At 47.1% G+C, this 25,246-nt stretch overlaps 1 protein-coding gene across 2 annotated transcripts in view; it reads left to right on the forward strand.

Annotated features, from left to right (window-relative positions):
• Positions 1-1,491: 1,491 nt before the first annotated feature.
• CASR (calcium sensing receptor) overlaps positions 1,492-25,246 on the forward strand; it is a 45,109-nt gene continuing 21,354 nt past the window's right edge. For both annotated transcript variants that reach the window (XM_086608789.1, XM_086608885.1), the window contains exons 1-3: positions 1,492-1,676; positions 10,342-10,648; positions 14,959-15,840. In XM_086608789.1, the coding sequence (XP_086464915.1) occupies positions 1,492-1,676; positions 10,342-10,648; positions 14,959-15,840 (1,374 nt within the window). The remainder of the gene's footprint in view (positions 1,677-10,341; positions 10,649-14,958; positions 15,841-25,246) is intronic.

The raw sequence follows: 25,246 nt of genomic DNA on the forward strand, positions 1-25,246 counted from the left end.
CCAGCTGCCCAAGCGTGTGGACCACAGAGGCGTGAGAATGATGTGAGCTTTGTCTCTCTTCTCCCATTGACTGCTGAATCTGGACCTTCATTTTAGCAGAAATGGGTGAAATATTTCCAGCTTCTAGGTGGGCATACAGCAGGCATAATCATTAGGGCTGGCTGCTCTAAGAAGCCCCGTGGTCACAATGTCTCCCTGCAGTAGCTCCTTTTTTGACCTAGGTAGAGGTCAGATCTGTCTTGGTGCATTCAGTGCCCAGCAAGTCATCTTCATAAATGGGTTCTCAGCCCTTGAAAATCCTTGACAACTCGCTTTGGAAATTAACTGTCCTGAGAATTAGCAACATATGCATAGCTTCTATTCTAACTAACTTCAGATTTTCACTACTAGCTCTTAGACCTATTCCAAATAGGCTGAAGAGACGTTTATTATGATTTTTTGGTGCTACCTCCTCCTCCCTCGCCATAGCCATTTTCATATGCCATAATATAGTTCTTCATTTGGCAGGACTGTAGACGTGCTGCAGGGAAAGTGTATTGAGCACAGGGAAGCTGCTGTATTTCTCATCCCCTGGATGCAGGTTTCAAATCTCGGCAGCTAAGCTTGCAACGACACCATCACCAAACCTTTCAAGCCTTCACGATTCATTATGGAAAAGTATCTTGATTTCAAATGCTTCCTCACTTTGAAGCTGAAAGAAATCTTTCTTGTGACCTCGTTTCATTTCTAGCAAGGATAAGTTCAAACCAAAGAGTTAAGAACGATCGACGGAAAGGAGGGGAGGGACCGACACCAAAAGATTATCATAGCTCTTAGCTTAAGAGGAAGGTTTGATTCTTACTGCATTTGATGCTTCCTTATTCCTCACTTTCCCACCCAAGTCTCTCACAGGGTGCTCTGTTCATGGAGTCTGATCTCAAGTTTTATAGGGTCTTCCATGACCTGAGTCATGCAGAACCGTCAGAAGATGGTGGGAATACATCCACCTCACACATGTGGTAGAGAAGGAGGTATCGAAGAGAAGCCATGCCACTTGTTTGGGGAGATGTGGCTGGCATCACTGGGGTGTCTGACCTGCTCTGTCAAACTTGGTATGTGTCCTGCACAGGTTGTTGAGTGGGGGTGGCCACGGGGACGTACTGAGAAGTTGATATGACAAAGCAGAACCACCACAGCAGCGCGGGGCCCTGGCGTGTACCTGAGATCACTTTTCATGTCTTTCTTTTGCAGTTCTCAGAGATGGGCTCTCCCTAGTGCTTTGGTTATGAAGAAAGAAGGACCGCTGGACTGTGGCTTTGCAATGGAGAAGACAGAGGGAGAAACACCAGCACTGTGGCTCCCACCCTGTTCCTTGTCTCCCTGCAGACATGTGTCCCAAATCCTCTCTGTGCTGTATTAAGGAAGGGAAAAGCTTAGACATTACAACGTCTGCTCTCTTACATCACCTTTTCCGATTTTGCATCCTATAACCCGCTGGTGAAAAGAGGAACAATGACTTTATATAGCTGCTGCTTCATTCTTTTGCTATTTACCTGGAACACGGTTGCCTACGGGCCAAACCAAAGGGCACAGAAGAAGGGAGACATTATTCTTGGAGGATTGTTCCCCATTCATTTCGGAGTGGCTGCTAAAGACCAGGATCTAAAATCAAGACCGGAATCAGTGGAGTGTATCAGGTAAGCCCCAAAAAGAGAATATAAAAAGTTTTGGTGGAGGAAGTCTTGCCCTTCCTCGGCTACAGGTGACATGCTCTGTTGTGTTGTCTAAGTACAGATGTTGTATAAATATGGTCTGTAGCTTGGTGCTTGTAGAGGCGGTGAGAAAGTGTGGTGTAAATCACAGAACAAAACAGGCGTGTAAAGGCAGAAAGTGCTTGTGCTCAACAGGAACATAAATAATACTTGGACAGTGAAAGAGGACAATCCTTCTCTGACCCACGGCTGCCCAAACATGGATCTATCTGACCGTTCGCAGTGGGTGTTTGAATAATATCTGAAGATGAGCTTTCCTAGAAGGAGAGATCATAACTCATGGTGTTCTGAAGTTCATTTGATTACAGGCATGCGTAGCAAACCAGCTTAGAAATAATTTTTTTTTTTTTTCCAGTTCTGCCTTTCATCTTCTAAGACTTTACAAAGTGGTTAGATACCTAAACAAGCGAGTAAGTGAAAGTGAGATAGGTCACTGCTGTTGAAAAATCCCACTGAACACGCAGATGGCTCTCTAGGATCTTTGCGAAGTCCCAGACTCAAACTCCTTCCCCAGGCTTTCCTCACCCAAAGTCCTTTTCTTCTGTGTAAACCTGCATATACATTTTGCCTTGAGTCTTTGGCCGTTAACTCTGGAGGGAGAAACACACATGAAAACAAATTATCATAGAATCACAGAATGGTTTGGGTTGGAAGGGACCTCAAAGACCATCCAGTTCCAACCCCCCTGCCATGGGCAGGGACACCCTCCACTACACCAGGTTGCTCAAAGCCTCATCCAACCTGGCCTGGAACACTTCCAGGGATGGGGCATCTACAACTTCTCTGGGCAACCTGATTGTTGAAGTGTAGCCATTTTTATGATGAAACATGAGAAATTTTTAACCTTACAGCCCTGCACCCCATACACGTAACAAGTGGAAAGTGTGACAGAAACCGATGACAACTGAGATGTTGTATAAACAAAATATAAGAAATTGATGCGGAATTTTGTCACGACCATGCATAGGAAAACACTTCAGTGTTATGGGACCTCTTCTCTAATCATGTGGAAATCTGTGTGTCTGGAATTACTGGGACCTCTCCTCCTAGGCTGAGGCTCTAGGACAGTTTTGCTGCAGGTGGCAATGGAGAACGGCTGACAGCATTCCTGCTGCGCTTACGGATTCCAGGCACGGTTTCCCACTGAGACACTGAGCAGGACAGATCCATCTAGGATACAAGACCATCCCCAGATACTCTAGCAGGGAGCACGCTGAAAGAACTGTCATTAAGCAGAGTTTCTTGGGCTGCTTCTGTGCATGCACAAGAAAGTCGTGAACTAAACGTATGTGGAATGTCTACTCCGCCGAGCAAGAAGCTCTACCAGATTTTCAGCATTTTTTTTTTTCTCTCCCAGATGCGGCATTTTAAAAAGTGATGGATGTTTTCAGCTCTGTTGTCTTCTCCATCACCTGCTCCAGGTGGCAGGCGGGACAGCACAGATATTTGCAAACTGAACGGAGCCTTCATTGCTCTGAGCGCCGGGCCAGCCTCAGTGACTGTCTTGGCATGGTCACACTCTTAGAGTGGATGGCAGGAGAACGTTCCCCCACGAGTACTACAAGGGTGTGGTTGCCAAAAGGTTTGTTAATGAGGTGGCACTGCCAACAGCAGGCAAATCCTGAAAAGCTGGACCAGCTGTTTTGAGGACGCGATGGGAGATCCTTCTGGGTCGCGTTTGATCTGCTAGAAAGCATCCTCCATCTGAAAATTGCCTGGGTAAAATCTGTGCTCCCCTTACCCCTGCACCAAGGGGGTGCAGGTGCAAAAGAGAGGAGTTGACTGAAGAGGCGTTTGAGCCACTTTGCCACCCTCTTTCAAGGAACTGGATAAACTGTGAGTTGATAGCATAATGCAAATGGAGAGAGAATACTAATGAAAGGCAGAGATGACTGGTGAGGCACTGGAAGAGGTTGCCCAGAGAAGCTGTGGCTGCCCCATCCCTGGAAGTGTTCAAGGCCAGGTTGGATGAGGCTTTGGGCAACCTGGTGTAGTGGAGGGTGTCCCTGCCCATGGCAGGGGGGTTGGAACTAGATGATCTTTGAAGGCCCTTCCAACCCAAACCATTCTATGGTTCTCTGATTTAACTGCAGAGGTAGTAGCAACTACAACTTGGAGATATCCCTGTTCCTTGCAGGGGGGTTGGACTAGATGACCTTTGAAGGTCCCTTCCAGCCCTAACCATTCTATGATTCTATGATACAATAGAAGGTTATTGGACTAGAGATGGCTGGAAGCCCCTTTATTGCATATGTCTTCACTAGAAAATGTGCATTTCCTGGAAAGGTTGAATTCAAAAAAGATTGGATTGAGAAGATTTTTTGAGACTGGTCATGAGATTTTCATGATGAAGATAATTAATGGGCCAGTTTATGTGCTACGGTGTTTTCTTTGTTATTGGTACACGTTAAATTAAGAGCAGATATTTTTCCTGAAATGATTTTTCTTAAAAAAAATAGCAGAATTTAAGTCAGAAAATTCCTCTGACTGGACTTGTACGGAGAGCTCACAACACGACCATAGTGGTCCTTTTTGGTTTTGGACTCCATGATTAGGTAGTAGCTTGGGGCAGGGCTGTGCGTGCTGACGCTAAGAGCCCAATACATTCTTCAAGTTATGACCTAGAGTCTTTCATATCACCTTTGAGCTTCCTCAGTTCTGGGCAGGTGGCTAGTCTGGAATGAGTGAACTCATATTTCCTGGGAAGAAGGGGGGAAAAAAAAAAAAGCAGCTAAGTTCTAGTTTCTTTCCAAAGTAAAATCTCCCCAGTCTTGTAGTGGCAGATACTTTTATAGGGTGGGAAATCCACTAGAGGACCATAAGCATGGCTGTACCTGGTCAAACCGAAGGTGCTAAATCTGTTTCACACCTTGGATTGGCCTTGTTGCCTTTCTCTGAGCCTTCTCCAGCGCCGCCGTATCCTTTCAAAGGTGAGGCAAATCAGTTTTATACCCTTTTTAGATCTCTTTATTGCATAGGAACATATGTCTCCTATCATATAAAAAAAATAAGACCCAAATCTCTCTGGGAGTCTGCGGGCATCCTCTCTCTTATTAGACAGCAACAGCAAGAACTCATCAGGCCACACGAGAAGCTCCTTGCTTTGAGACCAAGAAAAGACCTAGAGGTCCCACTGAAACCCTGCAGGTGGTTTTCCCCTGTCTCTTGTGGGGTTCAACATCAAACAGTTTGAGATTATGTGGGTTTCCTTTCTTTTGAGGACCGTTCAACCTGATCTGTGCTGGTTTTTGACGCCTTGCCACGCGTTTGGCTGTGTTCAGTGCCATACCTTGGCTCCCAAACAGGGCTTCTCAAAATGAGTAGGACACCTTTCTCCCTACTTTTTCAGTTTTCACACTCTTCATACTCTTGTGGCACAGCCCCTTTCTCCCCAGCTCAGCATATGTACCAGCCTGAACCTACTGCGCGTGCCTTGCACGCGATTATTCGGAAAACTCTAGATGTAACTCAGCAGTGAAAGCAAAAGGGAACGGGAATGATCCGTTGCCCATTCATTTTGTACCAGTTGTGCTGAAAACACATCTTCATGCTGTAAGCACTGAGTTGTAGACTTCAAAGTGAAAACTTACTCGTGGTTTTGCCACACCAAATGTCAGGCAGGAGTACAGAGAGCGGGAGAGGTTTTGTCTCCTGTTGATTGTCCAGGTGTCCCGCAGTTGATATAAATGCACCTTCTGTCTTTGGGTCGCAGCAGCTTTCCTTGGATGGTGGATGCTCCATCCCTGGAGACGTTCAAGGCCAGGTTGGATGAGGCCCTGAGCAACCTGATCTAGTTGGAGATATCCCTGTTCCTTGCAGGGGGGTTGGACTAGATGACCTTTGAAGGTCCCTTCCAGCCCTAACCATTCTATGATTCTATGATTCTATGTTGGCTGATGCCTATCTGGTGTGCGCAGAGGCTGAGCACAGCACAGGCAGTCCCTGACCCCCGTTCCCTGTCAGCACCCACAGGGAACTGTTCTTCACCTGATTTCTCTCTCCTTTCTTGGTTTCAGGTAGTGGTCTTGGTTTCAGTGGTGGTGGTGGTGGTATCGTTAGTGTTATTGCACAGATGGGCCACACCAATGGATTCCTCTTACTGTAATGAGCTGTTTCCAGTGAGGACATGCCTTTACTGAGCTGGGATACAGTGTCTCCGATGTGATGTCACTAGGTCATCATTTTTAGTGCCTATTCCCCCTATTCCGATCAGCAGTTTAGCCAAGGTCCCGCATTGTGACGCATAGCTTTCAGGCTGTGACATCATCGCCATGTCATAGTGCAGGGCTTCACAAAGCGTGGCTCCGGGACGCTTCAACTCACTGAGTCTGTCTGTCCATCCGAGAGAACAGGGTGAAATATGTCCCCTTGAGGATGTGTTTGCTAATCCCACTGCAGAACTGAACACGTAACATGATATTTAGAACTTCCTCCCTAAGACCACATTATTTCCTTTTCCTCTGTTTTCTTCCACCTACCTTCTTATTTTTAATTTTCAATTTTTTTTTTTTTTTTTTTATTTTCTTTGGTCTGCCCAATACCCCTTACCCATAGCCTTAGCTTGTAAGAGTGTTAAGCAACTCATTCTACCTCCTGACCGCAGGAATCCAACAAACGGCTGAAGGTCTCCCCGTTGCATTCCTTGGTAATAGCAGTGGTAGTAGCAGCAATAACATGTAATTAATGTACTGGAAATCTCGAGAGGACAGAGAAATTAGTATGTGTGTACAACCACTGGAGAAAGAGGAGTTCTGGCATGAGCTGAGAGGCACCTTCAGGCTTTGCCACCGTTCTTGAATAAAAGTGCCTGTCGGATATGGGAGGATAAGGGAAAGCTGTATTTATGGCTTTCACATTACTTTCTTCTTTCTTTTATATTCTCTTGGGTTTAGTTGAGTGCCTTGCAAGTTTTGATAAATGAAGGTCATGAATTCCCATGAGGCTGTGAATCACTCCTTTACGGAGACCAACAGGGATCAGGACGAGGTTCCCTGCTGGATCTGGGTGGTGTGAGCTGTTCAAACCAAACCCAACAAACAAACAAACAGGGGATGGAGCTACAGGGAGCTCAAACCATGCAATAGTCCCTTAAATGATACCCCCTCAGTAACACTGGCTGAGATGTGTAAGCCACCTGGAGCACCCCTGGGTAGACACGTTTATACCAACTGGGAAGGAACCTGCAGGAATCAGTGAGATCTTGTTTACTCTCCAGCAAACTGAGCCGCTGCAAAGATAATCTGTGCCCTGGAGATGTGAAGATTAAGATGAGGGTTTGCAGAGGAATCCTTTCTGGTTTCTCTTTCCCTGTTTGTGCTCCTGCCTGGGAATGGAAAGATCAGTGGGTCGCACACTCTTTGGCAGGTGGGAGAACAGGCACGAGAGGGGAAACATTGAAAGAACTGAGTGTAGATAAAAATTCTTATCTGTGCTTTTGGCCACTGAATTATTTACATTAAACTCTCATTTAGAGCTTAATGGCCACGTGTCACATAGCACCACGTCTCAGAAACATCGAAACACAAGACTGTGCCCACGTAACTGTGAAGTAAACGGCAGAAAATTAGTTTCAGAGGCTGCTTCTTTTCCACCAAGAAAATATCAGTGACTATTTAGAGCTTCTGGAAATCTAAGGAAGAGTTTGCTGCTGTTAGCAAATCCTTTGCAGTTTCTTCATGGGAATTACTGGTCATGTTTCTGCATGGTTGGCAGAGCGTTGCGGTGACTAGTCATTAGTCACAGCAGCAGCATGGCACAGGAGGTCAGCTGGATCGGTGTAACCTGCTCCAGGTTCAAAGGCTGCTCTTACCCATCGCTCCTGTACTCGGCCAGCCAAGAGGAGCCTATCTGCAGCCCTTTGCTGGGCTGGAGAACTTAGCCGGACAATTTTCATTCACAGGGATTGAAGGAACCATGAAATCTTGCTTCATTTAGACTAGTTTGGTGGTGCTGCCTTCATCTGACCATATCCGTGTTAGCTCTGGTGCGGTATCGATACGACACTGTGTCGGTTAATGAATCGAGACCTTGTCTGAAGGTCCATCAGGAGAGCGAGGTGCGTTTGTCTCCATCCCATCTGATCCTCTTCTCCGGATCTGCTGATGCTGCTTTCAGCAGAGGTGCAACTGAGAAGAACCACAAGTCTCCTGCACAGGCTAGTTCGAGGTGAATTATCAAAAGCTTATCAAAGACATTTTGGAGTCTAGCTCCCAGAAAACACCCACTGCCCTCCTTTCCCCTCCAAAATAAAATCAATCCAAACACAAGTACCTGCAGTACAGGCCTTGTGCTGTGAATAAACATCCATCAGGAACGTATGTCAGAAATGAAAATAACAGCAATTGTGTGTCGTGGGCCTTAGTCTGCATCTCTGAAACATTCAGAGATGTTCTCTGAAGCTGAGGGAAGATGGTCCAGTTCTCACTGCTTTTGAAGATACCACCTTGCTGCATTGAAAAAAAAATTAAGCCAAATTGCTGTCAAGCATGCAAAATAATTCCGTGTCACACTCCACCTGCATAATTTAATGTGAGCAGGCTTAAATTTACTTTTACACATACCCGAATGCGTGAAGCTTTTCACAGTGGTACAGTGGTACCTTTGAACTTCCCAGCTTCTCACCAGTCTTCCCTTTAAATATAGAAAACGCTTCCAGATTTTCCTCTTTTACATGAGGAGCCTGAATATAGTTCCTTGCTTCAAATCCTGTTTTCATTTGAATTAAAAATATCCATAAATACATGTAGCTTTTTAAAAAGATGCATCACGACACCCCTCCTTGCTGCCCTTCATGCCAGGGAGCGTTACGGACCGCGCGGTGTGCCCGGCACGTCTGTTTTCTGTGCTCAACACTTGCTGCCTCGTTCACTCCCAGACTTGCCCTTTTATTTCAGAGCTCTCCCATTGCATCTCGCTCCTTAAAGCTTGGGAATTAGAGCAAAAAACATTTTAAATGACCAAATTGCTTCTAACTGTGACCCACACTCACGTGTTCCGTTTTCTCAAGGGCGATCTGAAAATAGCTACCTGTCCCTTTGGTCACAAAGGATAACTAAGAATTTTTATTGGCCTCAGATTTTTTGACTCAAAGAGATTTGTGATGAAACAGTGTTTGGTCTTTGAGGTACAACCTCATTTGGAAATTGGCAGGTGAAATGAAGTTGAATAGACAAAGTTTTTAAGACTTAGAGATAAACCTCAGAAGTGATGCCTTTAGAGCTTCTGATCTTAGATGGAACTCCTAGAATGGAAGTAATGGAGCTTGTTCATTCAGCTTGAAAGAAGTCAGACGTGGCTAACGTCAACTTTGGAAGCAACTCCTTTAATCCAGCAATTAAAAATGTTCAGGTTGTGTATCTCAGAAATTGGAAGCTCATCGTTTCATGAAGCTTATCTTCAGAAATCTTCACCTTGGTAATGGAAACATCTCTCAAGGCTTTTCAAAATAGCACTCATGTGAAACCTAAAATCCACAGATTTCCTGCAGGATCTGTTCTTTGGCAGGCTATTTCCCCAGGCTCTTCCAGTTCAGGGGCCTGTCAGTTTTCCCGATGGATCTCAAGCATAACAGCTTTGACACTTCACTGTTTCCAGCTGCAACTCAACACAAAACTGCAAACTAACTGCTGTCCTGACCTATAGTGCATTACAAAGAAGGGCAGGTTTCAGTTCATGAAAGATTCCGCTGTTCCAGCTGAATTATCCTAAAACGTGGCAGCTTCACAGGCACAAACCCACTTTTCTTACAGGAAAAAACCACGGCAAGTAAAACTTGAGAATGACACACATCAAAGGTACTTTCTTCCTGCTGCTTGCCACAAAGAAGCTTCCCTCTTTTTCGGATCAGTAGTCACCTGCCCCCATCAGCATCCTTCCTTGCCAGCCCGCGCGATGCTCCGAACGGCCACTCCGGGTCCTGCAGCAGGTGGAGCACAGAGGAGGCTTCAAAAACCAGTTTGAACTTCACAGGCCAGCTCCGATGGCATCTTCTGAGCTCCTGTCTAAAGCAAAATGAGAGACATTTTGACAGTATGAGGGCACCACAACAAAAGGAGAAGTTATTCCTTTAATGAAAACACTGCAATATCTAATTAACCAGTCAGGAAGCTGGGATTTACGTTTATGGCATGTCTCTGTTCTCTGGTGTAGACAGGTTGCTTGTGCCCCATCTCACAGCATGGAGTGTGTGATGTGTGTGAGGTGTAGCTTTGTGTCAGGAATCGCGAGATCCAGGGTTAGCAGCCCAAGCAGAAGGGACAAGGTAGAAGGGACGCTGCGGGGATGCTCTCTGTCAACATTCCCAGACTTTAGGGGACTTAGAAAAGCGGATCTCATCCTCACGACCTCTGAAGTGAGCTCTCAAACTGAAGAGTTGAAAACCACAACAAAACCTTGTGGCATAGACAAGGCTCTTCTGTAACCACCGAAGACAAAAGCAAAACTTTCTAAATTTAGTAGGGTGCAAGAACGAACCAGACAGTGTAAGTTGCTTTTGGTTTTTTGTATCTGGAATCCTTCATTCTCTGTCTCCGTCCTGGTCTCCTCCATTTCCCTCCTTCTCACTCTTCTATTTTTATTTTTGCTCCCCCAGGTATAATTTCCGAGGCTTCCGCTGGCTCCAGGCTATGATCTTTGCCATAGAAGAAATAAACAGTAGCCCAACTCTCCTTCCCAACATGACCCTAGGGTACAGGATATTTGACACTTGCAATACAGTCTCTAAAGCCCTCGAGGCCACGCTGAGTTTCGTGGCCCAGAACAAGATAGACTCCTTGAACCTGGATGAATTCTGCAACTGCTCAGAACATATCCCTTCCACCATCGCGGTCGTGGGGGCAACCGGCTCTGGCATCTCTACCGCTGTGGCCAATCTGCTGGGACTCTTTTACATACCTCAGGTATGTTTTCGCTTCTCTTCTTGACGTGGAGCTGGGGGTATTGCTGTTTGCAGGGCGTCCGTAAGTGCCTTGTAGGACCAGGACAGGGAACTGCACTGTAGGTGCTCCACCTCTGTTTCAGACAAAGGAAGGTTTGGAAATGCAGTGGCCTTTGCTGTGCAAATACATCCTTGGAGGGCGGAGGGGCAACACAAGGGTGAGAAGCACCAGCTATTAAAGTGGGACAACAGTTTACGTGAAAGAAAGCAGTCTACTTCCCTCCAAATTTATTAGGTCAAAGCAAACCAAGTATTTTTTTTAAGTCAGAAATACAAGTCTTCACATTTGCCAGAAGCTGGTACGCGCAGCAGCTGTGCCGGCTTCCCCGTCCCTCTCTGCCATCAGGTCCTAACTGCACACCAGAAGGTCCCAAGGGGAGCTCAGCCTCCAGGGCTTGTTTAATCTTTGCCATTTCCAATAGAACCTCAAGGAGAGAAACAATACAAAATGTGGAGGTTTTCTTACGGTAGAAATATGTCTCGCTAGCAAGTTGCAATCCCCAAACACAAAAGATTCCCAAGCAGCCAATAACAACGTTCAGCCAACAGCAACTTAGTCTAGGAGGACTCGGACTAGGGTGCTTTAGTCTGTGAACACAGGTTACCCAGACCAGTCGTTGGCAGTTGCCAGCCTAGACAGATTAGTTGTGATGTTCCTTCACCATTGGCACTGCCTAGTCAAGCCCAGCTCCCACAGATCCCACTTAAGGCAGAGCTCAGTCATGGCCAGCTACTCTTAGGTCTCTCAGTACCTCTGATCATTCAAGTAGGTGATCTGTAAAGTTGTTGCTTCTGCTGATCAGGTGCTGCAAAGGTTTCTTCTGGGCTGACCTGACTTTCTTTTGCCCTAGGGCCTCCAAAACAGGGTTTGTGAGAGCACGGGGACGCGCCACCCTTGTCATGGGGTCGCCTGCGTGGTGGTGTAGTTGTGGCAGCTCCTGTGCTGCAGCATCCTTCTTGATGCCTGCTGACTCTCCTGGGGCCAGTTCTGGCATCCATGGTCCCATCCTTTTTTTTTTTTAACAAACTTGTTGCTCTGCCAAGACCCTAAGCCAACTATAAGGTTGGCATATTGTATAGCTTAATGTTATGGCTCTTGATTTGAGATGTCCACACTAAAGACACCTTTTGAAAAAATGCTTGGCCTTATCCATTTATGTGTTGCCTTCCAGAGCCTAACATTTCCAATTCCTCTTCTAAAATGAATACAGGTGCCAGACCTTACAGGAGTCCTTGTGACAAGATGGTGTCACACCACACTCTCAGTGTGTCCTGAGAGGATATATCTTTATTTCAGCCAGGGCTCCAATTCCCATCTGCACCACAAATGAAGAAGGAAGGGATTCTGGTCTGCCTGGTGCACTGGGATGTATCTTGTCTGTTTAATGTTATCAGTCCAACTGCCTCGCAGGGGTCTGAAAAAATGGACGTTTGGTCTCTGTGCAGGGCAAGAATGGTTTAAGCTAAGACCAATATATGTTACCTGGGTATTGCCTGGAGTGGCATTGGAAGGTGACGTGTAATAAGCACCCTGATGGCATTTTAAGGCATACTGTTAATTTGCACATCACGTTACCAGCTGAACAAGGACAGCCAAGAAGAGTTGGTGGATTGGACTGAACATAGAATCATGGAGTAGTTTGTATTGGAAGGGACCTCAAAGATCATCCAGTTCCAACCCACCTGCCATGGGCAGGGACACCCTCCACTACACCAGGTTGCCCAAAGCCTCATCCAACCTGGCCTGGAACACTTCCAGGGATGGGGCAGCCACAGCTTCTCTGGGCAACCTGTGCCAGTGCCTCACCACCCTCAGAGGGAAGAATTTCTTCCTTAGATCTAATCTAAATCTCCCCTCCTTCAGTTTAAATCCATTGCCCCTTGTCCTGTCACTACACACCCTTGTCCAAAGCCCCTCTCCAGCTTTCCTGTAGCCCCTTTAAGTACTGGAAAGCTGCTATAAGATCACCCCGGAGCCTTCTCTTCTCCAGGCTGAACAGCCCCAACTCTCCCAGCCTGTCTCCAGAGCAGAGGTGCTCCAGCCCCTCAGATCATCTCCGTGGCCTCCTCTGGACTCGCTCCAGCAGCTCCATGTCCTTCGTGTGTTGGGGACCCCAGCGCTGAACGCAGCACTGCAGGGGGGTCTCAGGAGAGCAGAGCAGAGGGGCAGAATCCCCTCCCTCGCCCTGCTGCCCCCGCTGCTTTGGATGCAGCCCAGGACACGGTTGGCTTTCTGGGCTGCCAGCGCACGGTGCCGGCTCATGGTGAGCTTCTCATCACCCAGCACTCCCAAGTCCTTTTCCTCAGGGCTGCTCTCAATCCATTCTCCGCCCAGCCTGTCCTTGTGCTTGGGATTGCCCCGACCCATGTGCAGGACCTTGCACTTGGCCTTGTTGAACTTCATGAGGTTCTCACAGGCCCACCCCTCCAGCCTGTCCAGGTCCCTCTGGATGGCATCCCTTCCCTCCAGCTTGCCCACCACACCACACAGTTGGTGTCACCAGCAAACGTGCTGAGGGTGCACTCGATCCCACTGCCCATGTTGCCAACAAAGATGTCAAACAGCACTGGCCCCAGTACTGACCCCTGAGGAGCACCACTCGTCACTGGTCTCCACTGGGACAAAGGAGATGTTTGCAGTTCTCAGACTTTCCCTTCCAACAGGGTATGGGTATGGCGTTCGCGCCACGAGGAAGTAGCCGTACCTAGAGGCTGCAGAAACGGGTAGGTGTCAGGAGGTTCAGTTCTGGAACGAAATCTCAGCCAGGTGATGGAAGTATGACAAGTGAGAGCAGGCTTTTAAACTGGGAGTTGTTGGGCAGCGCTGGAACACGCATTATCGCTGCCATTTGTAGCAAGGCCATTAGCAAATCCATGCTTAATAGACCTTGCATTTCAGTGCAAGTTGGAGGTATATTTTGCAATTACTGTAAGGCTCATTACTCATCCTGTTGACATAGAAACTGGAAATGTTATGATTTCTGTTCTGGTTGTGTCTCACCTCAGCGTACCCTCACCACAGGAGTGGGGCACCTTGCCTGTACCTCCTGGCAACGGGTTGTAGGAGATGAGAGTAGCACTGGGCAGGAGCATGTCCAGGGCAGAGAATAGCTCTGTGAAAGGAGGATTTGCTCCTGTGGCCCTCAAAACTGCACTAGGAGACCTCCTTCTCTTTCTTCTTGCAGAAACATTAAATGCTAGAGTTTAAGGAGGAAATAAGGTTTTCTGTAAATTTCCACTTGGTACAAAACGAGCTGTTTATAAAAGACGTTTTCAAAGTGAGAGTCAGTCCTGAAGAGTTCAGATGCCGATCTCAAAATGCGAAGCTAAGTGAGTTTTAAAAATTCTCCAGATCTTTAAACTACTCTCTTCTCTTCTTATGGTTTTCTTCTTACTTGTAGAAAATCCGAATTATATCTTCAGAGCATATGGCGCTGGTTCTGATTAGGAAAAAAAAAAAAAATTTTTGATAGCTTTAGAAAAAGAAATAAAATTCCGTTTCAACTGTAAAACATGGTGGCCCATGGAGTGTGGAATGCCTACTGGCTTCTTTGCTGATTCTGGCCAGCGGTCAGGAAATACCACTAAGGTAGTGTTGGCCAGCAGTACCGTAACGCTCCACAGGGTCAAGGCGACTGAGAGACATCACCTTCTTCCTACTTCAGCTGGCAGAGTTTGTAGCCAACACGCATACGGTGCCTGGTGGAGCCCGTTAAAGGATGAGGACGGAGGTGAGAGGCACGGAGAGACAGACAGTGCTCTTCAGAGGAGGTCAGGGATGGCGATGCCAGCCTGCTGTCTCATGTCTGGTTCAGGACAGAGGAGAACAGCATTTTCTCTGAATTATGTGCATTGCCCTTGTTCATCTGAAAGATACGTTCTTCTTGTTTCTGGATTTGGCAGAAAGTGCAGCGAGGTGCGTGTAGGCCACCCGTGGCTCACGTCTTTACCATTCCTCCCAGCTTGTGCCAGTGTCGCTCTCCCTCAGATCCTTGACCTTGCAGGTGGGCACGAGCTTGCTCCAGCCTCTCGGGTCCAAGCAGCTATGTGTGCCTTTGTAAGACAGTCCCAGCTACAAGAACATACAGGCTCTCAGAGTGGGTCATTTGCAACCACAGGCTAGGAGTACCTGGTGGGCAGTGTGGTGCTCAGCTCCCTCCTCATCCCATCCGAGGTTACGCAGGTTGCCAGCGATGCCGGATAAATGTAGGCGATTTGTTCCCAGGCAGGTCGCTTCATGGTGTGTTTCACTTGTTCACCGTGCTCTCACAGGTCAGCTATGCCTCATCCAGTCGCCTCCTGAGCAATAAGAACCAGTTCAAGTCCTTCCTCCGCACGATCCCCAATGACGAGCATCAGGCCACGGCGATGGCGGACATCATCGAGTACTTCCGTTGGAACTGGGTGGGAACAATTGCAGCCGACGATGACTATGGCCGGCCAGGGATTGAAAAGTTTCGGGAGGAGGCGGAGGAGAGAGACATCTGCATTGATTTCAGCGAGCTCATCTCCCAGTACTCGGACGAAGAGGAGATCCAGCAGGTTGTGGAGGTTATCCAGAACTCCACGGCAAGGGTGATCGTTGTTTTCTCCAGTGGCCCAGACCTGGAGCCCCTCATCAAAGAGATCGTCAGGCGAAACATCACTGGCAAGATCTGGCTGGCAAGCGAGGCCTGGGCCAGCTCTTCCCTGATAGCCATGCCGGAGTTCTTCCGCGTCATCGGCAGCACCATTGGGTTCGCGCTGAAGGCAGGACAGATCCCGGGCTTTCGTGAGTTCCTGCAGAAGGTGCATCCCAAGAAGTCCAACAACAACGGCTTTGCCAAGGAGTTTTGGGAGGAGACGTTTAACTGCTATCTCCCCGATGGGTCCAAAAATTCTCCGGCTTCAACTTCTTTCCACAAGGGCCATGAAGATGGACTGGGAGCTGGAAACGGAACGGCTGCCTTCCGACCTCCGTGCACGGGGGATGAGAACATCACCAGCGTGGAGACACCGTACATGGACTACACGCACTTGCGGATATCCTATAACGTGTATCTGGCAGTATATTCCATCGCCCACGCCTTGCAGGATATATACACCTGTACTCCTGGGAAAGGACTCTTCACGAACGGATCCTGCGCCGACATTAAGAAGGTTGAGGCATGGCAGGTAAGTCCTTCATTTGTGTGGCCCGTGCAATGCACTTGCAGAAAAACAGACAAGCTGTCCCAGAGCCCCTAGGGTGCCTTTCACAATCCTGGGTCTCCAACACAGCATCAGGCTCCTGGGATGCAGCACATCACTGGTTGCAAGTTAGGTGCACGGTCCCACCCACGGGGAACGTAGGGTGCGTTGCGTTGGGTCTGCCCGCGGCGAAAGGGGCTCGAAATAAGTGAAATTTTCTTGCATTTGCTACGGGCCAAAAGTGCAAACACGGACAATTACCACCGCCAGGCTGACGCAGGGTAACTCGATCGTATATCGAGCCCTTACATAAACAAGAGGGCCTGGAGAGAGCACATAAACAAGAAAAACAGTTTGTAGAATTCATTTTCTTTGGCAAGCTCTGCGTCTTTTGCAATCCCACAGCAATTTTCCATACAGGCCTGTATTTTTTTTCCACAGTTTTATGCTTATATAGGTTGAGTAATGAAGGAAGATAACGTGTGGCTGTTGGGCAAATAATAGAATCATAGAATCATAGAATGGTTAGGGTTGGAAGGGACCTCAAAGATCATCCAGTTCCAACCTCCCTGCCATGGGCAGGGACACCCTCCACTACACCAGGTTGCCCAAAGCCTCATCCAACCTGGCCTTGAACACTTCCAGGGATGGGGCAATAGATAGGGTAATAGATAGCTGCTTTGATTTGGCAGTGATATTTGTGGACTGATAAAATTATACTAATGACTTAGTCACGTTTACCCATTCATTCGATGCGTTCTGCCCACTGGCATATGGATGGTGTTCTGGCATTTTGTCTTCTGACCCTTTAGGAATACTCTATTCATTCCCATATGTTTGATGGTGCTGTCGGGTGTGATATCCAGTATGTGTTTTTAACATCTACTGCATTCTTAGATAACAGAATTAGCTTGTAAGGCTGAAGATCTGCCAAATATGTAGCAGATTCTCTTTGCCCCATTCTGGTCATCACAGAACACTGGGACCCAAACATACCTGAAATTAGAACAACACGGGTGAATGTTTGGAGGCTCACATCCCTGTTTGCCTGTGCAATTTCCTCTGTTCAGGATGGTTAACCAAGACAAAGGCTGTCCATGCCTCCACCTGCAGATGTTGGGTCAGCATTCACATGTGGGAGCTGCAGTTTGGTTCCTGTCTGGTCTCACCCAACTCAAAAAACATCAGTCAGATCAAAGTAGAAGGCTTTGTCTTGGCATTCGTGGGAAACCTGCATTGCTCTAGGTGTCTGATTTGGGTTTACTGAAATCCTTTATTCTTCGTTGATGGTTGAGGGGAATCCTGTGACTGCTGGTCCTCTCTGAGGTTTCTGTCTTTCAAAGCTATTCTGCTTTTCAGGAGCCCACTGGCAAAAATGGCCAAGTCACAGACAGATTTAGCTTTCACTGTGTCGGTAAAAATGACCCAGAATAAATCTATTTTTTAATTCCTTCCTTTATGCCTTCTCAACTTGGAAAGTAAAGCAGGGTATTCATACCGTAGCGAAGTAAAATAATGTGGTGTTTGTTGAGGATTCCACAATCTTGAAGAACATCCTCTCATTTCTCTGCTGCTTGTCTGGTGCTGCAGGATGGCTGTATCAAAACATAAAGCATCCTGCTGATCTATAGGCTTTGGGATATGCATATATGCCTTAAAAGAGGGAACCAGCATCAAGAAGGAGCATGTGGGGGATAACACGACTGGCTAGGAACAGCAGGTGCTGCGAAGGAACAGGATATATTTGAAACGACCACGATTACGTGGTGTTGGCATCAAGCATATTTGATATTTGTGCGTTTTCTCACTTTTATTTCAAAATCAAACACGTGACTTGCAGGTCAATGCCAGATATGTGTGCACACCTACTTCATATCAGGCATTGCGGCTCATTACCCTCGGGAAGCTTTGCCCAGGGGTAATGAGTTCCTCCCCAACGGGCATCCTCCAGCATCCCCGGAGGGTGGTTTTCTGACAACCAGGCAGAAGAAAACCTTTCTACTAAAAAACCAACCTCGTTTGCCGTGGTACTTGTGCCGGCGGGCAGTGCCCGCTCCCTTTTCTCACGATCAGCTCCAGGGTTTCTTGGTGGGAAGTGACCTGGGAGAGGGAAGAGGCTGGTGGGAAGGCTCCGTGCCTGGGACCGGAGGTGGCAGCTGCTAATAGTGTCTGCAATCACCGACCAGGTGGCGTGGGGGACAGATAAGACAAACCCAGTGAACTCGTGGCTCCATTAGCCTGAGCTCCTGCCCGGAGCAGCCCTCGCCAGCGGGGTCGATGGCTGGGGAGGGATAATGAGGCATTCCACGATTTGATTAGGTACCGTTTCGTTTTCAACGATGTTCTCCCATTAACACGTATTATTTACTCGTTGTCTGCTAATTGTTAGTTTTATGTACTCAGAATAGAAAGCTTTTTGGAGGAACTGGTTTATGGAGTTTGTGGAGGGTGCTTGTGTGGGTCTGTATATAAAAATAGCATTTTGCCTCAGTGATCAGTTCGTTTGGACTGGGCGGCAGGAAGCCTAGCACGGAATTACTGTGAGTTGGCTAAACTGGGTGCAATTCTCCTACTAAGAATTTACTCTTTAAGAAAGCTCTGAGTATGTTTCTGCATGGTGAGCACAGGATTTTCCTGTGTCTCCCAAGATGAAATATCAAATACTAACAACTTTATTCTCTACTTATCTATATCTACTTGTTCAAGCAGCTGCTTACTCACTTTCTCCACCTGAATCGACAGACCCTGTTCATAAATCCAGTCTTGAATCATAGAATCACAGAAGGGTTTGGGTTGGAAGGGATCTCAAAGACCATCCAGTTCCAACCCCCCTGCCATGGTAAGGGACACCCTTCATTACACCAGGTTGCTCAAAGCCTCATCCAACCTGGCCTTGAACACTTCCAGGGATGGGGCATCCACAGCTTCTCTGGGCAACCTGTGCCAGTGCCTCACCACCCTCAGAGTGAAAAATTTCTCCCTTATATCCAATCTAAATCTCCCCTCTTTCAGTTTAAAGCCATTATCCTTGTCCTGTCACTACATGCCCTTGTCAAAAGTCTCTCTCCAGCTTTCCTGTAGGCCCTCCCTTGCTTCCTTTTCTTTTCCTGATGCCTCTGAAGCTGGCAGCGGGCACCTCCACTGGAGATGGAACTGGTCAGCCCGAGCTTGCCGGCCGCCGCAGCGCGTGCGGAGACGCGGGCACAGGCAGGGCATCTTCCTGGCAGGAGCTGGGCCACTCACTCCACGCATGGAGCTGCCCGTGGAGTTGAGAGTCCTCTTTCTGAAAATGGGAAAAAAATGGCACTTCCATACTCTACAGAAAATTACGGACTTTAATGGGACGTCTGTGCTGCCCTTATTCTAAGCAACGTATATGCCTGCAGCTGTCATGGTTTAAGAACCTGCCCCGCTGCAAGGCAGAAGATAATCCAGGGGCACACCTCTGCGAGATGCCTGCCAAGAGCAGATGAGTATTCCCTGCACGTGCCGTTGTTGTGTCCGGCACAATATTGATGAAGATCAGATTAATTACTTCTTTTCGCGGTGTTTTGTTCAGGTAACAAGAAGGTGCAGGGCAATCCAGAACCAAATGTACGAGCAATTTCTGCCACATGTGGAAAAGGTAAAATTGTAAACAAAGCACCAAGGATTAAGGCACATGACTGCAAATGGCACAGAAGAAGGAATCCTCTGGGAGGACTCAAGGAGACGTTCAAGGCCAGGTTGGATGAGGCCCTGAGCAACCTGATCTAGTTGGAGATATCCCTGTTCCTTGCAGGGGGGTTGGACTAGATGACCTTTGAAGGTCCCTTCCAGCCCTAACGATTCTATGATTCTATGACTCTGTCACCTCTGATAAGCAGACACTCATTCTCTTTCCTTGGTGGGCTGGGATTTTTTTAGGAGACTGTACTGAGTAGGGCTAATTCTGTGTGTTGCTGTGGTTCATGGACTGGCTTCCTCCCAATAAAGGCTCTCCCAAGAGCAATGGAATAGCAGTGGGAAGCAATGGGAAGGCAGGGCAAAGGTGGGACGCAGGCTCAGGACTCCTGTACTGCTGCTGCCTTTGTCAAAATTCCCTGTGTCTTTGGCCTGTTTCCCCACAGCAGCTCAACCAGTCTGATTTGAAGCTCTTTTTTCTTAGTATCTTCCTTGATAAGAGTTCCCAGGTCCCTCAAGTTCCTTCATTTTCTTGCTCTCTGCTCACGTGGCTATTCCCACGCTCACTCATAACAACAAGTCCATCTCTTCTTTTTTCAATTCCAAGATTTCTAACCCTTTGGGGCATTTACAGGAGCCTCTCTGGTGTCTCTCTCGTTTCAAACACTGGCTGGTCCTGCAGAAAATAAGAGGAAAACAAGTGAGGGATCCTAATCTGTCCTTCAGAGCAAATATTTGTTACTTCATCTTCTTTCTGTGTGAGAAGTGGGAAAAACCTGTCTTCACCTCAGACGTAGGTGTTCCTGTGTTTCTGCCCACTTGTCTGGCTTCTTGATGGTTGCCACAAGCCACTGATGCACCTCTCACAGTAAAAGCATTATGATTAAACAGGGAAGACAGGCTCCCCTGGATTTGAGATGGCCAAGGGGAGCAGCCACAGTGTGGAGCATCCTTAGGTGGACTCCCAGACCATTTGCAGGTTGTGGTTACACTGGGGGCTGTGAACTTTGGCAGGTTCACAAGTGAAAAACGAGGTAGTTCTTCGAGGCACGGAGACAAAGCATGCTGCACGGGCTGAAAGATGTGCTGTCCTCATGATTAGCAGCTTAAAGGTGACTCATGTAAATTATTCTACGCCTAGAAATCTGATTGACCTCAGACTTAGTGAGAGCTGCCATATGCCGTTCCACAAAACGAAAGCAAATACAAATTGGCTTCACCTAGCAACGCCTCAAGTCTTTTATTATTACACCTGTCCACCTACCAGCCACCAGTTCCTTCCTCTGTGCTGGTGAAACGTGTTATGGAGAGGTAAAAATGGATGGGTGCCTGCTCTAACTTTACATTTAGGTATGTCTGGCTGGCTGGAAATTGATTCTGCAAGGCTTTCAGGAAGTGAATGTTGCCTTAGATGGCATACATCTCTCCAGACCTTGGAGCATAAGGGCTTTTCTAATCAATTTTGTGTCTGTTGAACTATATAGACCTGCCTGAACAAATAAAATGGTGTATGGAAAACGGCTGGTTTGTGGTGTAGAGAATGGAACAGTACCAGAACAGGTATTAACGGAGGCCAGGGTGAAAATTAGCCATTCAGGAAGAGGAGATGGAGGCTCTTTGGAGGCAGAGGAAGCTGCTGAGTATCAGCAACTGCGAAACCTCACCTAGTCTGCATTACGATATATTCGTTACCAGCAGAAAGCAAGCGTTTCACCAGTGTGCCTCTGTTGTGGGAGAGCAAATTGAGAGGCAGACACTGGGAGCCAGGCACAGAAACGTGCCAGTCAATAGAGCAAACACAGCGATTTCCCCACGGGGCAATAACGGATGATCAGTCCTTGTGGCAATCCTCGATTCATCAGTTTGGAGATAACAGCTTGCCGTCAGCTGAGAACGTCACTTGTGAGCTCTTCAACTAAGCAGGCAATAAATAGAGTATTATTCAGGTGTCTCTGCCACTAAAAAGAGAAAGACTTAGCTGGACTTCACTAAAAAGGGGGTCAGGTCTGTAATGTCACCGGTGGAAAACGCAGAGGGAAACCATCGCCCCGACGGGGTTGCTAGAAGAAGGGTGGACGAACCACCTGCAGCAAATACACAACCTCTACGTTGTGAAGTAAGAAGTTGTGGTTATTAATTTCTTGGTAGAAAATGGCTGAGATTCTTCTGAATCAGGGTAGGACACGCTGCCTGATGACAAAAAGTGCAATATTCCTGCCCACCCCCAAATGTGTTGAATTTTTCATAAAAGTCATTTTTAATGTCTGAGGCCCTGAGCAACCTGATCTAGTTGGAGATATCCCTGTTCCTTGCAGGGGGGTTGGACTAGATGACCTTTGAAGGTCCCTTCCAGCCCTAACCATTCTATGATTCTATGATTCTATGTCTTCATTTATAGGCTGCATTACAACAAAAGCTGTATTTGAAAAGGAGTGTTTTCTAATAGTTATGAAGCTCAGTTGTACCTTTGTCACTTGGGGAAAATAAGTCAGGTTTTCAACCTATATTGGACCTGGGAATTTTAGGGAAGGCTCCATGAGATGCTCGTATAACGTCTCTGTCCATAGCAACTTCAGATTACAATTATCCCTTGAATTACCAAGACATCAATATCTCTTACTAAGACACAGCGTGTCTTTGTTACACAAAAGGATGTAAAGTTTCTTCTAGCACTGGCCCTTCCTCCTGCTGCTCACAGATGGAGCTGGTGACAAGGGGCACCCTGAGAGCCCCCTGAAGGCACTGAGAAAGTGAGGTGAGGAAAGTCATCAGAAACTCAGTTCCATGTTATAACCATTCCTCTGACTTGGCTGGTTCCCATTTATCCCAAGGTAGGGTTGAAGCTAACTCCAAAGGCACGATAATCGTAGCATAATCTGTTATTGCTTTTCTTTCTGAAAAAAAAAAAAAAAAATCTTCACAGATTTTTTTCATCCACAAAGTGAAATTTCACTTTGAAGCACTATGAAGCACTGCTGTTGCTCCACACAGTGGGTGAGGTTTGGAAGAAGGAGAACAAATTCACTTTTATGGCATATAAAGGTCCCTTTTGCCTTGTAGAATTTAAAGAGGGATCTCACTGGAGCAGGAGCAACACTTTGCTCAGAAAGGATTTTTACCTGTGTCTCTAGGAGGAATTACATGAAGGTTATTTAGGAACTGTAGAAATCAAAGCCTTGACATGAGATTTCTTTGTTGGCCAAGACTTATATTGATAAAGGAAATGGAAAATAACAGTTTGAAGCTAGTAGCTGAGTGGAACATGTCACCAAACACAGTAACAGTGAATCCACTGGGACTTTAGTTGACCATTGGTGGGACTTATGACTGTGCTTGCAAGAGATTGCCCCTTCTAAATGTCCAAAGTGGTTGCATGAGGTCAGTCAACTCAGTGTGACAATAGGAAATTTTAGAACTCTTTTTTTTTTTTTGGGGGGGGGGTTGGTTTGTTTTGGGTTTTTTTAATGGATAGCAGTTCTTGAACAGAGTATGAATGGCCACTGAACTGAGGCTTGACAACATTGTTTTGTTAAAAGAAATGACACCATCTATGCAGTATCAGTTGGTTCTCATGCTAACAGAGATGCAGCTTACCCAAGCGTTGAAGGAATTAGAGAGTCATGGGTTTGATGGATGGACCACTCGGTGGATAAGGAATTGGCTCAATGGCCGCACTCAGAGAGTAGTGGTCAACGGCTCAATGTCCAAGTGGAGACCGGTCACGAGTGGCGTCCCTCAGGGGTCCGTGTTGGGCCCGGCCCTCTTCAACATCTTTGTCAGTGACGTGGACAATGGCATGGAGTGCACCCTCAGCAAGTTCGCCGATGACACCAAGCTGTGTGGTGCCGTCGACACGCTGGAAGGGAGGGATGCCATCCAGAGGGACCTTGACAGGCTGGAGAGGTGGGCCCGCACCAACCTCATGAAGTTTAACCAGGCCAAGTGCAAGGTCCTACATCTGGGTCGTGGCAATCCCAGGCATAAATACAGACTGGGTGGTGATTGGATCGAGAGCAGCCCTGAGGAGAAGGACTTGGGAGTACTGGTGGACGAGAAGCTCAATATGAGCCGGCAATGTGCTCTTGCGGCCCAGAAGGCCAACCGCGTCCTGGGTTGCATCAAGAGGAGCGTGGCCAGCAGGTCGAGGGAGGTGATTCTCCCCCTCTACTCTGCCCTTGTGAGACCTCACTTGGAGTACTGCGTCCAGTTCTGGAGCCCCCAACATAAGAAGGACATGGACCAGTTGGAGAGGGTCCAGAGGAGGGCCACGAAGATGATAAGAGGGCTGGAGCACCTTTCCTATGAGGACAGGCTGAAAGAGTTGGGGCTGTTCAGCCTGGAGAAGAGGAGGCTCCGGGGTGACCTTCTAGCGGTCTTCCAGTACCTCAAGGGGGCCTACAGGAAAGATGGGGAGAGGCTGTTCAGGAGGGCCAGTTATGATAGGACAAGGGGTAATGGTTTTAAAATAGAGGGAGGTAGGTTCAGGTTGGATATTAGGAAAAAATTTTTTACTATGAGAGTGGTAGAACACTGGAACAGGTTGCCCAGAGAGGTGGTGGATGCTCCATCCCTGGAGACGTTCAAGGCCAGGTTGGACAAGGCCTTGAGCAACCTGATCTAGTTGGAGATATCCCTGTTCCTTGCAGGGGGGTTGGACTAGATGACCTTTGAAGGTCCCTTCCAGCCCTAACCATTCTATGATTCTATGATTCTATGAATTCATCCTATAGATCCAAACAGGAAAGAATTTACAGTCAAAAGCTGTGACTTCCTCCGGGCCTAGAGAAAAGCACAGTTCTCCAAAACAGTGTCAGCAGTGCTGTGTGCAGGACGCAGTTTCAGACTTTGTTGGGATTTTGAAGAGAGTGACCCGTAAAGGGCTGTTAGAGGAAAGCAACAGCAAATGGGTGCAGAGAGACCCGGAACAAACTCGTTCTCTGCACAGCATCAAACACCTCCTGGAAAAGACACTTCAATCAGATTTTGATTATGCAAGACACTAGATGTGGATTATGCTACTTGAAAAGACCAATCTTATAGGAAAACCATTGGCTCTATTATTAGCTTTAATAATAAATTATAAATAAATTTATTTTTATGTTTTATAATAATACATAAATAAATTATGTATTATTTAGTCTTAAATTTAGACTTAAATTAATAACAGGAGCCCTATCTTAAGCTTTCAGGTACTTCACCGTAACAGTTTTTGTGCAGTATGATGGCCTCCCAGCAGCATTAAAACATCATTTACTCCATCAGGACTTCTGCCAATAGATCCTTCGCTGTTAGGAAGTGTACCCAATGGATTTCTCCGTGTTATATTTGTTTTGAGTGAAGAACAAAGCATTTATGACATCAAGTCCAGACTAGTTGGCTGTGATGGTTCTTTCATATCGTGGCTGTAGGTAGAGACAGCAGCATACAGTGCAAAACACATCTGACAGCACGGACAGTTAGCTCTCACTGCACCTCTACTGTTGCCTTTGTCTGCCCAGAGACCATCTTTCTCCCCAAAACCTTCATAAGAACCTAAAAAATGTCCAAATGGAGTCCCTTTCCAAATGATCATGCAGTTTGAAATCTTTTGTGTAGTAAACTATGTAAATTTACGCCACGTTCAGGAATCTTCATCCAGCTACGGGATGCTTCACATTGGCTGTAAAGCCGAGGTGTTTCACTTCTGAAGGGCTTTTCTGTGTTTGCCAGTCCAAGTGGTGTTCAGCGA

The sequence above is a fragment of the Tauraco erythrolophus genome, chromosome 1, assembly GCF_009769465.1.
Source record: "Tauraco erythrolophus isolate bTauEry1 chromosome 1, bTauEry1.pri, whole genome shotgun sequence".
Classification (NCBI taxonomy): domain Eukaryota; kingdom Metazoa; phylum Chordata; class Aves; order Musophagiformes; family Musophagidae; genus Tauraco; species Tauraco erythrolophus.